The sequence below is a fragment of the Panthera uncia genome, chromosome D4 (genome assembly GCF_023721935.1).
Source record: "Panthera uncia isolate 11264 chromosome D4, Puncia_PCG_1.0, whole genome shotgun sequence".
Classification (NCBI taxonomy): Eukaryota; Metazoa; Chordata; class Mammalia; order Carnivora; family Felidae; genus Panthera; species Panthera uncia.
This window is the reverse complement of record NC_064807.1, coordinates 88089008-88105849: the sequence shown is the minus strand read 5'-3', so window position 1 is coordinate 88105849 and position 16842 is coordinate 88089008. Positions and strand designations below refer to the sequence as shown.

Below are 16842 nucleotides of genomic sequence, written 5' to 3'. Positions count from 1 at the left end.
CCCATCTAGGGCGGCGAAGGTTAGGTCATGATGGTGAGGGGCTGGGGGTTGATTCTTGAGGGGCTGGAGGGAAGTACCTTTTGTTTCTTGGGAACGTTCGGAATAGGTCCTATTCTTCTAGATCCTTCCACTTTCTCCACTGCCCCAGCACCCTGCCTCCTCACCTCGGCCCATCTGTTCCTTCCAGGCCAGTGCACTTCACCCTGGGTGGGGGCAGGTGGGGACCAGCCGGGACAGGTTGGGGCCAAGTCAGCCACACAAGAATTCTGGGCTGACCCCGGGAGACACATTTCCATCCTTATCAGTAATTTCCATGGAGGGCTCCGTTGGGCATCTCCCAGTTTGTCCTTCTGGGGCCCTGGTCCCAGGGCTGGCAGGGCCTGGCTGCCGTGTGGGACGTGGCCACGTCCACGGGAACTGCCCAGCGTAGGGGGCTTGATGTGGCCTGAATCGCTAACACGACATTTTGTCCGAAAATTAATCCTGGTGTTGCATTCTGTTCCCTAACGTGGCTGGTTTGTTTCAAAATTAAAATATTTTAATATCGTTGGGGCGCCTGGGGGGCTCCGTCGGTTAAGCGTCCGACTTCGGCTCAGGTGGCGATATCGCGGTTCGTGGGTTCGAGCCCCGCGTCGGGCTCTGTGCTGACGGCTCGAAGCCTGGAGCCTGCTTCGGAGTCTGTGTCTTCCTCTCTCTCTCTTCCTCCCCCACCTGTGCTCTCTCTGTCTCTCAAAAATAAATAACCATTTAAAAAATTAAAAAAGTAAAAAAAATAAACTATGCTAACACTAATGTTGTTACTTACTGTCGAGTAGATCGGTGCTCTGTGTGGAGTTGCTGAGGGCGTCCTGAAGTGTTCCCGGGCCCCCGGCCACGCCCACCCACCTTTCAGCAGCGGGGCCAGGGCAGCGGTCACCAAATAACTTCAGACGCCACGATGTGCACCGTATCCTACGTAAACAGAGCCCCCTAGGGTTGTGTAATCAATCCCACGGCCCCGGGGGCCACTAGGCTGGATTTTCTGTGCCATCACGGCTAATAGATACCGTGACTTGGGCCGTGGCCTCCCCTCTCTGGGCTCCTGTCCCCGTATGTGGCAAAGGGAAGCCGCGGGCGGTCTTCACAGGGCTGGACAGTGTCCTCCAGTTCACACGCTGTGACTCAGGCGTGGAAATGTCCAAGCGGGTAGGCGGCAGAAGAGGATGGCAGGTGGACGATGGGCCCGGGGGCGCCCCTGCAGGCACAGGCGGTGAGGGTGCTGCCCCCCTGCGCCGGCTGAGCGGCCCCCAGCCCAGTGCGAGGAGCGCAGCCCGGGTCCTGAAGGAGACAGGACTTCGACGGGGAGCTTACGGCGGGCAAAGTGCTGGTTCCTGAGCCCTCTCCGGGGAACGCGGCCCTGCCTGCGACAGCCCTGGGCTTGCGCGAGGGTCCGGACTTTGGAAGGGGCAGCGGCATGGCTCTTAGGCTCAGCGCATCTGCGGAGCAGCCCCCAACCCCCCAACGACCCCCAGGCCCCTCCACACGGGGCTGAATCTCTCTCCCCTGGGACAGGAAGCAAGTTTCGCCTGCCCGCACTGGCCCCCTTTCTCAGCAACGTGCAAACGGGGTTCCGGCCTCCACTGTCCCCCAGCCCCCACACCACGGGGGGCTCGGTGGAAGTGAGCTCTGGAACCCCCGCGGATGAAGAAACGTGTGTGTCTGTCTGTCGTCGAGCCCGGCTTCTCTTTCTCACCCCGCCCTGCTGCAGAAGTGGCCAAATTCCTAATATTGGTGTGGCTTTGTTTAGCAAACAAAGAACATGCAAAGCAGCTCCCCATCCGTGCATGTGTGTGTGTGTGTGTGTGTGTGTGTGTGTGTGTCTGTGTGTTCGTGTCCCCAGCACCCTCCCTGGCCCCTGACACGGATCCATTCCAGGCCAGGCCTGGCCCCCATGTGTGGCTTTGGGCATGCCCATCTGCCTCTGTGGGCCCCTCTGTGTCCATGGACCGGAGGAGAGGGGGAAGCGGGTGGTCTCCAAGACTTTGTTGGGAAACCCCACAAACGGGGAGCCTGATAGGGAGGCCAGACGACCCTCCCATGCAAATCTCAACCCCTTACCTCTGCTTCATACACCTGTCAGGGCACTTCTGGCTATGGTAAACAGAAAACGCCTCTGGAATGAAGTGTGGAGGGGTCCTGTCTGGCCAGACCCAGAGCCTAGGAGGAGGGATTGCCATCGTCCAGGAGGCCTCAGGACCCCACAGGTTCAAGCAGATGGGAGGTCTGGGGGAAGCCTCTGCTGGCTTCATTGGGAGGAAGGGTCAACAGAGACTTGAAGAACGCTGCCATCTTGCCCCTGAATCAGATTGGAATCCCAACTCTGCACTTGCCTGCTGTGTAGGATAATGACACCGCCTTTGCAGAGGGTTGTGTGGGTTAGACTCGCTGTGTGAAAACCCTGGGTCCCACTCGGTACCTGGAGGAGACTCATTCCGAAGTGTCCCCTTGCTGTGGGCCAGGCATGGGCTTGGTGCTGAGGGCTGGAGCCCAGAGAATACCTTCTGGCAGAGGGGAAAGTGACCCACATATAATCATTGCAGGTTCAGTGGGTCCTGAGCTGGGAAGCCCAAAGAGCTCAGCCTTCAGAGGTGGGAGAGCTCCTGGCTGGAATAACCAAGGGAGGCTTCATGGAGGAGGCAGCATTTGAGTGGGCCTCAAAGGATGGGCAGGACATTCACGGCCCTGCTCACTGCTGCACGGCCTCAGAGAATCCTCCCAATGGACAAGGACCCTCTGTCACATTCTACAGCTAGTGAAGGGCCGCGTCAAGCTTCACTGGACCACATCTGCAAAGTCCCTTTTGCCATATAAGGTTCCAGGGATTAGGACGCGGGTGTCATCTTTGGGGGCCATTATTCAGCACACGGCAAGGCGATGACGTCGAGAACCTTGAGATGGAAAGATTATGCCGGATCATCCGGTGAACCCCATGTGATCACAAGCGTCCTTACAAGAGGGAGGCCAGGCAGAAGAATAACACGGGAGATGGAAACAAGGGTCAGAGAGGCCTGCTTTCGAGACGGATGAACCGGCCGCAAGCTGAGGGCGGCCCCCGGCCTCTCCCCTGGAGGCTCCAGCCCTGGGAACTCCTTGGGTGCAGCCCCGTAAGAGTCATTTGGGGCTCCTGACCTCCAGGACCGCACAAGGATAACTCGTATTGTTTTAAGCCAGTAACTTCACGGTAATTCGTTAACAGCAGCCAGAAAACAGATACCGGCTCGCACGGCATTAGCCTCCCCCTTCCCCAGCAACCTTGCCCCAAGGGTCTCTTACACTTTATTCCAGCACTCACCAGTTTGGTCTGGGCACACGTCCCCCAACCTGTCGGCCAGCAACTCCACAGCTTTCTGTGTGTGTGTTTTGTTTTGTTGGCTTTTAATTTTTTTTTTTAGTAATTTCCACACCCAACGTGGTGCTCGAACTCACAACCCCGAGATCAAGACGCACATCCTGTTCGGACTGAGCCAGACAGGCACCCCAGCCTTCTCTGCCATCCCTTCCCAAAGCCAGCTCGCACCCACTAGGCACTTGTTAGACGCGGGTCAAATGTAAATAAATCTGTGTCTTTATTTGGATTTACAGCAGTTGAGAGGGACAGGCTTTTGATGGCGGTAACTGCTGTTTTCTCCAGCCCCATGGCCTCAAAGCAGAACTGGAACCCCCATGGCCAGCTGAGTGCCAGCAGCACTGCCTGAAGCAGAGGGGTGTCGGGCCTCCCGCTGGGGCAGGAGACGGCTCTGGCCATCCGTGGCAGCCAGAAAGAGGCCCGCTGAAAACCAGATCTCAGCACAAAGGGCAGCGGGCAGGGGGAAGATTTCTCTGTGGATCCCAGTTCCGGTCTATTCTCGGCCTCCCCCTGTCCACAGGGGGCTACGCTGGCCTTCTGGGCTCTGCCCTGGGGAAGGCGCCCAAGCTCTTAGATCTCTAGACAACTTCAGCTCAGAAAAGACCCGACCCAGTCCCCACCCTTTGCAGCAGGAACACGTCGGTCCAGAGAGGGAAAGCCACTTGCTCGAGGTCACACAGCAATTTCGTGAGTCTCAAAACAGGCTGCAAGATTCCCATCCGGTGCTGACTCCAGGGGACTGGCGGGGGGGGGGGGGGGGGGCGGGGAAGTGTGGGTGCACGAGGCCGGCCTCCCTCTGGGTCTCGGGACCTCAGGGCGGGCTGGCCCGGAGCCGGGGGCGGGTGCAGCCTCACTTGAGATTGTGCTGGCTCTCCCGGTGCCGCCGCAGGTCTACCTTGCGCTGAAAGCCTTTGGTGCACAGCTCACAGCTGAAGGGCTTGAAGCCAGTGTGCTTCCGGCTGTGGGTGATGAGGTTGGAGCTCTGGCTGAAGGCCTTCCCGCACACCTGGCATTTGTGTGGCTTCTCACCTGCGGGGCAGCAAGGACGGGGTCAAGGGCCTTGGTGCCAGGCCACACCCCCCCCCCACCCCCCGGCCTCGGTGCCCTGCATTTGCTCTCCGAGCTTCACCGTGTTATCTCACGGCCTGCCTACGTTCACTTTCGAAAGGAGCCACAAAAGGGAGACAGGAGGGGCGCCCGGGCGGCTCAGTGGGTTAAGCTTCCGACTTGGGCTCAGGCCACGGTCTGGCAGTTTGTGAGTTCGAGCCCCGCATCGGGCTCTGTGCTGTCTCCCTCTCTGTCTCTGCCCCTACCTTGCTCGTGTGCTCTCTCTCTCTCTCTCTCTCAAAAATAAATAAACATTAAACAAAAAAAAAGAGGGAGACAGGAATACTACAATTCTGTCACCCCCTGCACCCCCCGACCAGAATACTGTAACTCTGTCACCCCCTACGCCCCCTGAGATCAGGCAGGGACTGGGTCCATCCTGTTTGTCAACGTGCCCAGCGCCTGGTGCAAAAGAGGCACTCGCTTAGCAGCCAGGGAGCGAATGACTGGAGGAATGAAGGAATGAAAGACAAAGTCGCCTGCCCTTCTCACTTCTACCCAGAGAGCACACGTTTGCTGTTTCTTTCCTGGTGTTTTTCCCAGGCGCTAAATGTGTGCTTAAAGAGCACCGTGCGGCCAGCCCTCCGCGAGGAGGGGAGCGCCCCCTCACTGTGTAACTTGACCCCCCTCGGCTGAACGGGGGGGGGGACCTTTCAACAGAGGAGGGTGGGGGCGCCCAGAGGCTGCGCCTGGGCAGGGGCGGCCTTGGCGGGGGAACCCGGGGCGCCTCACCGGTGTGGATGTAGGTGTGCTTCTTCATGTCCGACTTCTGGTGGAAACGCTTCCCGCAGAACTGGCAGGGGTAGGGCCGCGTGTCCGAGTGGATGAGCAGGTGCGTGGACAGGGTGGACGAGCGCTTGAAGGCTTTGCCGCACATCCGGCACTCGAAGCTGCGCTCCTGCCGGAGGAAACGAGGCCCCGGGGGGTCAGGCGCAGGCGGGGCCTCGAGACCCGGGACTGCCACGCTGGGTGCAGGACCGGGCCCTGCCGGGATCCCCTGAGGAACAGGACACTCGTTGGGGTGGCCTCGAGAACGGGGCCTGGAGGAGAGGACCCAGAGACCCCCATTTCTGCATTTCCAACGGGGGCCGAGACATGGGGCCCGAGTGGCCTCCTGTGGGTTTTTCCCTGGAACCTTTACAGTATCCCATGCAAAATAAGCCTCGACATGCGTTTGTTGACTGACTGAGAGACCGACTGATCCGGGGCACCGTCGTGGACTGTGGTTAAGGGTCTGTATTATTGGGGCCCAATTCTGGCTTCTGCCCCTTATAGGCCAACGTGACCTCAGGCAAGTCATTAACCGCCCCCCCCCCCGCCCCGCGCGGAGACTCAGTTTCCTCATCTGGACATTACAAGAGCAGTCATGACCTCGAAGGGTGGAGAGCTGAGCCCATGTTGCATTCACAAGCTCTCATGCCCATATCCTGCCTTTCCTGCCTCAGCTTCTATTTACTCCGGTGTTAGCAACTCAGGTCATTTCGGGTGCTTTCCCTGGAATGGAATATTCAAGAAGGGCTACGTGGGACAAGACGGACATCGAAGCCTGACCCCAAGATTCTCGAAGTCGAGAGCCTCAAAGCCGAGGACACCTGCACTGATCACCCAGAGGGCAGGATCATTTCTCCGTGTCACAGACATCTCTCTGCCCCCCGAAATCCCACTGGGCCAGGAGCCTCTTCCAACGGCACGTGAGGTTGATTTGGTCCATCAGGGAGTGAAGTTTGTTATAATTGTACATATTATATACAGTTTTGGGAAAACTGTAACATAACTAGCATTTTAGAACAAACATTCTCTATAGAGAACAAATTTTAAAATATGTATCATGTAATCATTTTTAGGAAGAGCAGGTTTGGGGGACCCAGATGGGGGAGGGAAGGGCCCCTGGTCTGTGTCACCCTCAGGGGCAGGGCGAGAGACCCAGGCACAGCTCCCAGGCTTCCTGGGGGCAGCACAGAGCAGGACGGGGCTGGGGAGGGCGGTGCTTGGCGAGCTGCCTACCTGGGAGTGGACGTGCGTGTGCTGCTCTAGGCTCACGGCATGGCCGAACGTTTTGCCACAGATGTCGCAGGCGAAGGGCCGGGTCCCGCTGTGGGAGCGTCGGACATGCACTTCGAGCCCGTGTGGGGTGGAGAACACCTGAGGGCAGGGCAGAGCGTGAGGCCACGGCGGGGGGGGGGGGGGGGGTGGTGCTGCGGACGGGGAGCCGGGCCTGGGGTCCCAAGGCCACCTCCACCCCTCCACCTCCGTGCCCAGGCACAGACGGGCATAAAGGAGGGGAAGCACGGGGTTGCCGATTCTGCTGGCTTTTGCTGTGTGTCCTGGGAAGGTCCCTTTCCCTCTCTGTGGCTCGGTTTCCTGTCTCTAAAGTGGGGGCTGTGGGAGCATGTAAAAAGTCCCTCCCGGCCCTCTCTAGAGGCCGAATAGTCAGCCCGCTGGTACTGACGTCTACTTACTGTGTGTTCTGGGGCAAGTGATTCAACCTCTCTGAACCTTAGCCTTTCATCCACGTCCCAGGGCTCAGGCGCGTCAAGTGCTTCGCACAGGCCTGGCGCACAGTCAGGGCTCAAACACCATGATGGGGACGAGCATTTTGAAGCCCTGACCCCGCCAAAGGACCCGAGATTCGCAGCACAGGGAGCCCCCGGCTGTGGACGCCTGCCCCTGCCAGGGACCTGCAGAGGGGATGCAGAGCAGGGCCCGTGAGCCGCCCCCCCCCTGCCGCCCCCCTCCCCAGCTGCTTACCTTGTTGCATTTGATACAATGGTACGCGTCCATGCCCGGGGAGCAGCGGAGGCTGAAGTCCAAGGGCGGCTCAGTGCTGGGCACCAGAGGGCTCCCATACAGGCTGACGGAGCGCTCCAGGAAGGCAGACTGCATGGTGGAGGGGGCCTGCCGGTAGCTGTGGCCATAGGAGGAGGCCAGGGCATCCCAGGAGAAGCTGGGCTTGTAGAACGGGGGTGAGTCGGAGTCCCTGTCCTGGGATCGGGGCATTACAGCGGGGCCCTCTGTGGAGAGCGGACGCGTGTCTACACATGTAGGGTGGCGATTCATTTATTTATCATTAGGGCGCCACTCCCACCCCTCCCCGCCTAGCGACCTCACGCTGAGGGTCTGGGTCTGTAACCCAGATATTTACTGTGGGAGCGGGCCTGGGTCCTCACTGTGGCTCCTCACCTTTTCACCCCGGAAACACGCCCTCAGCACCCGCAGAGTGCCCACCTCACCCACCGTACCAGCCCGCCCACCACACAGAAGCTCTCAGCTGGGTATGAGCTCCCCGTCCGAGAGGGGGCCAGGCAGAAGCTGGAGAGCTCAGATCGCATCCGGGTGACCTTGTCGCTCTTTCCTGACTCCAGAGCCCGTCCACCCTTCCTTCCACTTGCACTGGTTGGGGGTGGGGGTGGGGGGGTGGGGGTTGTGGATGGCCGGGGGTCCCAGCCCGCCTACCTGGCACCAAGGCCGTCCTGGTCAGGCTCTGGTCCAGTTCCAGCTCTGTTTCCCGTTTGAGGTCAGTCCAGGCCAGGCGCTGGTTCGGGAACAGGGTGCTGAGGACGGGATCGTTGCTCAGGACCTGGTCCCTGGCCCCTGTGGGGAGACAAGACCATCAGAGCCACCGGCCACAGCTCTGGGCAGTCCAGAGGGAGCAGGGGGTGGGGTGGGGGACACCCTTCCCAAGATGATGGGGACCCAGAGACCCATTTGCTGCTGTCCCCAGCTGCTCATGCGCACGGGCCCTGACCGGGCCCCAGGATGGGGGGAGCAGGGCTGCGGCCAAAGGGGACCCAGAAGGAGAACTCCTGGACCAGGCTTAGTTTTCTGAGCACCTGAGCTCAGCCCTAGATCTTTTCTGACTCTGGTTAGGACCCACATGTCAGCTGCGGAGGGCCAGCTCCAATCCGGAAGCTTCCGTCATCCCAAGGGGCCAGAAGAGACGGGTGCATTCATTCATTCGTTCAACCAACATATGCCGTGCCCCCCCTGCTTGCAGACTTCCCAACACGGGGCGCGGGAGGGGGGGGGGCAGGGAGCCCCGGGTGGGCACAGCAGGGGAGCTCTGACTCACCAGGGCTAAAGGCAGGAGGCCAGATGGGTTCATCTTCCTGGAGGCGGGGCTGGTGGTAGGTGTGAGCTTTCTTGCTCTTTACCAGGAAGGAGCGTGGCATTGTGAGCGCACACCCCACACCTGCACGGAGAGAGGGTGAGGACGGTTGGGAAGGACAAGAGGACAACATTCTCTGTATTTTGGAGCCGCCTCCTGTACTCAGAACCCACTGTCCTGAGTTGAATAGTGTCCCCCGGAAGCTCATGACTCCTGGGGCGCCTGGGTGGCTCAGTCGGTTGAGCGACCGACTTGGGCTCAGATCATGATCTCACGGTTCGTGGGTTCGAGCCCCGCGTCGGGCTCTGTGCTGACGGCTCGGGGCCTGGAGCCTGCTTCGGATTCTGGGTCTCCCTCTCTCTCTGCCCCTCCCCCACTCATGCTCTGTCTCAGAAATAAATAAACATTAAAAAAAAATTAAAAAAAAAAAAAAAGAAGTTCATGACTCCCCGGAACCTGTGAATGTGACCTCATTTGGAAATAGGGTCTTGGCGGATAAAAAAATTTTTTTTTTCTAATTTTTTTTTTTTACATTTATTCATTTTTGAGAGACAGAGAGAGACAGAGCACAAGTGGGGGAGGGGCAGAGAGAGAGGGAGACCCAGAATCCGAAGCAGGCTCCGGGCTCGGAGCCGTCAGCACAGACCCCGACGTGGGGCTCGAACCCACGAATCAGAATCTGGAGATTCCTTCCTCCAGAAGGCAACTGACCTCGTTGAAACCTTGAGTTTGGATCTCCAGACTCCAGAGCCTTGAAAGAATGAATTGAGTGTTTAAGCCACCCGGTTTCTAGTATTTTCCTATGGCAGAAATCCTAACCTTCCCTCCCCTACTGCTCCCTTGCCAGGAAACTAATACACCCACCTTCTAGAAACCCCCAGGGTCAGCCTGCTCCTGTCCACACGCCCTGAGTTGCACTGGGAGCAGAGGAGGAAGGGCAGGGGTGCCTCCCCCGTGGGCCCCGCAGCCAGAAAGCTGAATCTCACCCCTGTGGCGTCTGCATTTGGAGGCCACGGAAAGGGGTGGTCCGAGTGCAGATTTTGGAGTCAGATGCTCATGGGTTAGAATCTCGGCTCACCTGCTGTGTGCTTTGGGCGCAGATGCTTAACCTCTCTGGGCCTACTGCCTTTTCTGTAAGGCATGGCATCCAGGTGCCTAGTGCCAGCCAGGGTCTCTCATGTGCTCAGTGCTTACCACGGAGGGGACCGGGGGCAGGCAGGTTGCATCAGGGCCACCCCAATAGCAAATCCGCATTACCCTGGTGCCGATGCAGCCAGAGCAGGGCCGCCCCTTGTCCATGGCCCCGGCCCGGAGTCCAGGGCCCAGAGAGGGAGGAGCCTTCTCTCTGCATGGGGGTGGAGGGGAGGCTTGGAGTTGCATGTGGGGCTCAAGGCCGGAGAAGACCACCAGTGCACCCTACTGGGAGGCCGGACGTGGAGAAGGAGGCCAATGTCCGCCAACTGCAGGAACCGAGCAGTGGGCAGCGGCCAGGGGGTTGGGGAAGACACGAGGCCCAAATCAGTAAGGGACCTGTACTTGGCCCCAGGCGGGGGTCGGGGAGCGGCAGAGCCAGAACACCTTGATGCTCCCGGCTTCCCTTGAGGGCTCCTGGGAGACAGAGAGCATCTGGGTGGGGCTCCTTCCTCCTCACCCCCATGCCATGCCCAGGCAGGGGCGCAGGAAATACTTTGTCAATGCCGTTCCCGGTGGCTCCTCTGCTGCTCCCTTTCCCGGGCACTGGAGCAGGAACCCCCTTCCCCAGGCCAGCAGCCACGGAGGGCTGCAGGGACCATAGGGCCAAGCGCGGGAAAAGGATTATAGCTGCTCCAACAACAGCCAGGGCTGGGTGATAAGGCCAAGGCAAGGAACCGGCTGGGAGGAGGGAGATTAGAGAGAGCAGCTTGGAGCCCTGCCTTTGGAGCAGGCCCAGGGAGGAACCCCTTCCCCCAGGGAGGACCCCGAACGAGGCAGGAGACGGACCCCCCCCCCCCCAGCTGTGCCCAGGCCTGCCTGCCCCTCACCAGAGCCCCCAGGGCATCGGGAGTCTGGAGAGACCCCTCTGCTCCCGGGTCATCCTAGGCCCTGCCCTCCTCGCTGTAGGTCTCAGTGTCCAGATCTGCTAAATGGGGATCGCAACCCACCTTCCTGCGACTGTTGGAGCAGAAAGGACCTCCTTGCAAACAAATGTGCAAAGTGCTTGGCGTGGGGCCTGGGCTGCAGGAGCACAGAGCAGGTGGTGGCATCTCAGCCCATGGGAGAAGAAGCTTCAGGAAGGCAGGCACAGCCCACATCCTGTCCTGGCCTGTCCATTTGCATTCCCAGTACCCCGCCCAAAGCAGGTGCACTCTGAGGACAGGGCTGAGCCCTGGACCGGGACCAGGGACATGCTCCAGGCCCTTCCCTTCTGGGATCTGAAACTAGGAGGTGGGACTTGAAGGCCCTGGGGTCCCGTCCAGCTGTCAGATTTTGGCTTCACAAGGCTTGCCTGGCCTGTTGTCCCCCCCCAGGCTGTCGGGCAGCCTGCGGTGGCCTTATCTCCCGGGGACAGTCTTCTTCCTCCTGCCCCTCCCCCTCCCCCGCCCGGGCTCCTCAGAGCCCCCTTCCTTCCCCTTCTAACTCTTGGCCCCAGGAACCCCCTGGGGAGGCCAGACCCTAGGCAGAGCCAGCGGGGGTCCCCCCCCAACACACACACACAGGGGGAGGTGGGGACTGGGTTTTGGTTTGTTTTTTTTTTTTGCTTTTTGTTCTGCGGCTGGGGCGGGGGGGAGGCCTCCAAGGGACCATGGTCTCTCCATCAAAAGATGATTTATTATTTTTATATAGTATCTTATTAGGAAGTCGGAACCAAAGGCAGGCATTCAAGCTTCAGTGCTGGAATCCCAGGAGATCCTTCTTGCAGCCAGAATCTGAGTGGCCTTAGCTCGGTTAATTCTGACCTGGGGGCTGAGTTGCTACTGCCCCATTTTACGGAGGAGGAACGGAGGCTTAGAGACTGGCTCATGATCCCCAGCAGATCCCAGGCCGCCCCCCCAGGCCTCTATGCTCCTGACCGTCAGACCACCGGGCGGGCGCTTACTCTGTGCAGAGGGAACTCCTTCCACACGCTAAGGAAGGCATTTGAAGCTCCCTGGTGTGCACGATGTCACCAAACTGACACCCACTGGGGACAAGGTTGTCTTCCAGGCTCATAGGGGGAAACTGAGGCTGAGAGAGGAAAGTGGCTTGTCCAGGCCCCGTGTTCCTGTTCTGCTGGGACTTGAACTCCTGGCCCAGGGCTCTGCCCGTGGGCATCTGTGGTTCTGCCCGCCTGGAACAGGGAGGGAAGGCTGGTGGGTGGGGCAAGATGGGGGGGGGATCCAATTCTTTCGATCCCTCTGTTTTTTTTCAGAACCCAGAAGTTCCACGTGGGTTCCTGAAGAGCTTTGAGTGGAGAAGCAGGTGAGAAAGACTTCCTTCAGGAAGCTTTGGTGTTCCCTTGGGCTCAGAGCCTGAGGACCCCATAGAGGTCAACCGGTTAGAACCCAGGACAGCACAAGTGCACGAGCAAGGGGGCCCAGATTGCAGGGTCCCTGGCTGGAGGAAGGCGACCCTCAGGGCCTATTCTGGTGATCCCCTCAGAGTCCCCAGCTTCCTCCCCTTCCCTCCCCAGAAAGTTCTCTCAGCTAAGCCTGGCAGGGAGGCACAGCCAGCCTCATGGCCCAGCCTTTAAGCGCCCGTGGGGGCAAACACACCGCGAGAACTTCCTTTTGGCCCCTGTTAGCTGAGTTTAAAAGAAAAAAAAAAAAAAAAAACAGGAACCAATCACCTATACTGTAGTTAATTAACAACCACACCGTTTTGATTCACTCGACGGTTCTGAGAAAGGGCTCGGAGCAGAGATTGTGAAAGAACCCTAAGATTTCTTCATGAAACAGAGGTCTTGATGGTATCGGCCTCCGGAAAGAGACTTGGTGTTAACATCTCGTCCAAAACCCTCGATCCCGATAGAGGGTGCCCCGACCCCGGGGTCAGAATCTCAGCCCCACACCCCTACTCCCAGGCGGACGCAGAGCCACAGCCTTGTGATTTCCCCACGACGAGGCACCTCGGGCCTCCCGTGGGGCTGGGTCTGATTTTGTGACCTTGAGCTTGACCACGTCAGCCTCCAACCTGGGGCTTGGTTTTCCTATCTCTCAAAAGGGACCGTTGGACTAAGAGATTTCTAAACTTCCCTTTTGCTCTAAAATCCCATGCACAATTTGTTGACCTTCAACGCGGGACTGACCTACCTGACTGAGAAACTCATCACCCGGGTTCCCTTTTTGGGAGGGTTGGGTAAGACTCCGTTGTTTCTCAGAGTCAGTGATAGAGGACGCTTCAGACTTCCTTTCTGTTTAAAGACGTGACTCAAGGGGAAACACAAACAAAAATTAAAAACCCTTTTCCAGGTAAGAGTCAGGGGAAATGGGTCCGGGGCGATGTGAGGGGCCCCGCGCGGAGAGCGGTTCATTATTCTTATTTGAAATTTGCAAGCACTTCTCCCGTCTTCCTCTTACGTTGAGACACTGCAATTATCCTGAGTGAACCAACTTCTGAGTTTACACGCAAAAGAACGGAAGGCAGGGACTCAAACAGATGCCTGTCTACCCAAATTGATCGCAGCGCTGTTCGCAATAACCAAAAGATGGAAGGAAACAACCCAACTGTCCATCAGCAGGGGGTGGACAAACAAAATATGGCTGTTTCATACAACAGAACATTATTCAGCCGTATCGAGGAAGGAGGTCCCGACACCTGCCGCAACATGATGGGTCTTGGGGGCACGTGTAAGCGAAATAAGACAGTCACGAAAGGACGAATGTCATAGGACTCGGCTTATACGACGTCTCCAGAGAAGTCGGATTCATAGACACAGAAAGGACAGTTGCAGTTTGAGAAGATGAAGAGAGTCCTTGAGATGGACGGTGGTGATGGTTGCACAACATTGTGAATGCATTTAATGCCACAGAACTGCACACTCAAAAAATGGTGAAAACGGTCACTTTCCTGTGATGTGTATTTTACCACAATGAGAACACAAATGAGCGAACAACACGTTTCCCCAACATCTCTGAACTGGAGCAGTTCCCATCGGTCTGAATGCCTGAGAACAAATGAACAAAAAAACCTCCCTCTAAATTAAGGACGGTGAGGTTTTCTGTTGCTGCCGAAAAGGGTCGAGATCACATGTGATCAGGCTATTTTTCTGGTGGCGATCTGGCCCCAGACACGTCGGGAGTCCTTGTGGTTCTCCAAGAGGACCCCCACCCCACCCACCCTCCCGAAAACCTCGAGAAAATGTTCTGCATTGGTTTTGGGTAACTCCATCCATCAAACGCAACCCAGATGGGGGTCTCTGATGCTCCCCAGGAACGTTCTGCAGGGAAACCAGCATACCGACCCCCAGATCTTGAGCTGGAAGGCCATCTCACACATCTCTGTACATAAAGGGTCCCCTGTGTACCACCTCCGAGGACGAGAAACTTGCCAGCTCACTAAGACTGAAATCTTCTCCCCGTCCGTTGCTTACGAAGAAATATTAGGAGGCGTGAGCCCCGTGGGCAGGTGCAGCTCAGTTAGCTCGTACCAGAACCAAGTTCGGAGCCTGCAAATTCATTAGCCCCCTCTAGGCAACTCGTGAAAACTTCAGACTATCTCAGAAAAATGTACACAAGCAGCTACCCACAGCGATTCTAGGGACCACCTTCCCCCTTAACAAACCCTGTTTTAGAGCGGGGACCTCACCCCAGACGCCCACTCTCAACTAGGGTTTTTCTCCAAAGTTAGGTAGAAAAGACTGAGACGACATGTGTCCTTCTACAGCCCTCTCGTTCCTGGAGGCTGGGGGCCAGGGCAGTGGACAAGGCACTCTCCCTTCTCCCCTCACGAGGCTCTGGATGAGAGGGCACTCACTCTCAAAGTGTCCCAGGAACTGGGGTTCACTCCTGTTTTATAGACAAGGCAAGTTCAGAGGGCTGGGGGGGGGGGACACAGCCAGTCTGTGCCCCACGCTCCCCCCCACCCAAGCCAGGCACCTCAAGGAGTGTCGCCCCACGCTCTGGCCAGGTCCCTGGGAGATCCGGGGTGTGGGTATGACCTCGCACACACAGGTGATCCTTGGCAGACCCGATGGAGTTTTGGAAAGGGTACTTATGCACGGTTGGCAGAGGGCGTAATTCCCATACGGGCTCTGCCTCCCACTGCCTTCTCCCCGGCCGGGTTCAAACACTGAAAGCTGTGCCCCATGGAAGAGATCTCCGAGCCCACCTTATTCTCCCCATGACTGCAGAAGGGCCCCGGGAACCTGCCTGGAAACAACCTAAGTCACACATGCAAATTTAAAAAGAAAAGGCTGGGATGGAGCCCTCACCTGGCGTCCGGGTCGGTCGCGGGTCTTGGTGGGAACCTCACTCAGCCTCTCTGGGGACCGGCTCCACTCTGTCAACCTCGGACTCTGCTCCAATAGATACTTCTCCTTTTTTTTTTTCCCTTTCCCTCACTCACTCTCTCTCTCTCTGTTTTTTTTTTTTTTTTCCCTCTTCTGTTCCCCTCCTTGATTTTCAATCTGATTATTTGTGTCAAAATCTGGCGGTGAAGGAGCAGCCAATAGAGAGCGCCCCGGCATTTGCTTATCAAAGCTTCCCGGGCCCGACGGCGCTCCCGCCCGCCAGCCCTCCGCCCTGGGAGCCGCGCTCTGCGCCCCTCCGCGCCCCAGACCTGCTGGAAGAGAAAGGAGCGGCTAAATCATCCCATTAAAAAGAAATTAAAGTGAAAATAAAGTGCTGCCTCGTACACCTGATTTTGTACAAACTCGTCACCTTCCTCCTTCCTTCCTTTGTCTCTGTCTCTCTCCCTCCATCCCAAGCCAGGAGCGCAGGGCTCCAAAGCCACCCCAGACGGCCCCTAGAGAGGCTCCACTCGTCCTTGCAGAGGTGACCTTTGAGAAGAAAGGTCAAATTCACGCTTCCCCGGACTTGACCCCAGCACAGGGGAAGGAGCAGCCCAGGCGCTTGCCCCGCGAGCCAGCCCCTCGGCCACCTGCAGGTTGCACTCTGGGCCCCAGGCCCTGCGCGTGCCGCCATCTGGCGGCCTCGAGGAGACCGGGGGTAGGCTGGGGCCCCATCCCCTGCTCCCCCACCTTCTCCCTCCTGTGCCCCTCAAGCCTCCCACGGCTTAGGGATGACTGATTTATTTCAGGAGGTTTTGCATAAGAGAAGAACTCACAAAACCGAGCACTGTTAGGCTGATTTGCATGCCTTCCCAGCCCAGCGCTGGAGAGATTATGTTTCCCTCGGTAAGAAAACAAGTTTGGAGACAGGAAGCCCCGAGGTAACACGCAGGTCCGATGAGACCGACAGGAGGAGAAAGGGGGTCTTGGGCGAGGCTGTTCTGCGACTGGGTCCTGCCTCGAGGTCACCTGGGCCTGCTCCCGCCGCAGGGGGCGCGGGTCCCAGCACGCAGGGCGCACACAGGAGACCATGGCCCTCAGCCCTCCGTCTCTCCTTGGTGGAGAGAGTGTGTAGAAAGATCTGGAGTGTTCTTTGGATCTTGCACATTACTGACAGTCAGCTAGAACTGTGTGTCATCATACAGAAAACTTAAAAAATAATCCAAGGACATTAAGCACAAATTCCCATTTCTTCCCATCCTCACTGTATTATATGTGCACATCTACATTTTGCTTATGCAGGGGCGCCTGGGGAGGCTCAGTCGGTTAACCGTCCCACTTTGGCTCAGGTCGTGATGTCCCGGTCCGTGAGTTCGAGCCCCGCGTCGGGCTCTGCGCTGACAGCTCGGAGCCTGGAGCCTGCTTTGGATTCTGCGTCTCCCTCTGTCTCTGCCCCTCCCCAGCTCGAGCTCTGTCTCTCAAAAACGAATAAATGTTTAAAAAGTTCTATTTTGCGTAACCAGTGGGTCTTTTCTTTTTCCACCGAGTGTTATTTTATTTAGAGCTGCCCCAATTCTCTCGCAGCTTTTATTAACATAGTAAATGGTCTCGCAGTTCTTTGTGGCTTACTTTACCCACCACTTTCTGCATTTGGGGTGTTTGGTTGTTTGGGGTAAAGCTGCTGAGATGGGTAGACGCAGGCCAGCTGCTGTTCTAAGGTTGTGATCCCACAACCTTATCTTCCCCTCTTTAGTAACCAACTCCGGGGCTCTCTTCCTAGCCCAGGATCCCAGCCCGGAATGGAAGTGAAAGCAGGCCTTCTCGGGAGCCACTGGGACC

General features: G+C 57.8%; 1 protein-coding gene across 6 annotated transcripts; it reads right to left on the bottom strand.

The window, feature by feature from the left end:
* Positions 1-1558: 1558 nt before the first annotated feature.
* On the bottom strand, positions 1559-15590 carry GFI1B (growth factor independent 1B transcriptional repressor). Of its 6 annotated transcripts, none has more exons than XM_049630612.1 (7): positions 14986-15590; positions 8562-8681; positions 7946-8083; positions 7241-7524; positions 6497-6634; positions 5225-5489; positions 1559-4414 (listed from the first exon to the last, which is right to left on the bottom strand). In XM_049630612.1, the coding sequence occupies exons 2-7, from the start codon at positions 8659-8661 to the stop codon at positions 4236-4238; spliced, it is 1104 nt and encodes a 367-aa protein (XP_049486569.1). In that variant the 5' UTR covers positions 8662-8681; positions 14986-15590; the 3' UTR covers positions 1559-4235. The 6 variants fall into 6 exon arrangements, with proteins under 6 accessions (XP_049486569.1, XP_049486578.1, XP_049486586.1 ...); XM_049630621.1 differs by lacking the exon at positions 14986-15590 and adding an exon at positions 12866-14976; XM_049630629.1 differs by lacking the exon at positions 14986-15590 and adding an exon at positions 10739-11176.
* Positions 15591-16842: the final 1252 nt, after the last annotated feature.

Coding starts and splice junctions, on each gene's coding strand:
- GFI1B (XM_049630612.1), bottom strand. CDS start 8,661: ATGCCACGCTCCTTCCTGGTAAAGAGCAAGAAAGCTCACACCTACCAC. Junction 7,525..7,945: donor CAGGACGGCCTTGGTGCCAG/GTAGGCGGGCTG, acceptor CTACATGTGTAG/ACACGCGTCCGCTCTCCACA. Junction 6,635..7,240: donor ATTGTATCAAATGCAACAAG/GTAAGCAGCTGG, acceptor CCCTGCCCTCAG/GTGTTCTCCACCCCACACGG.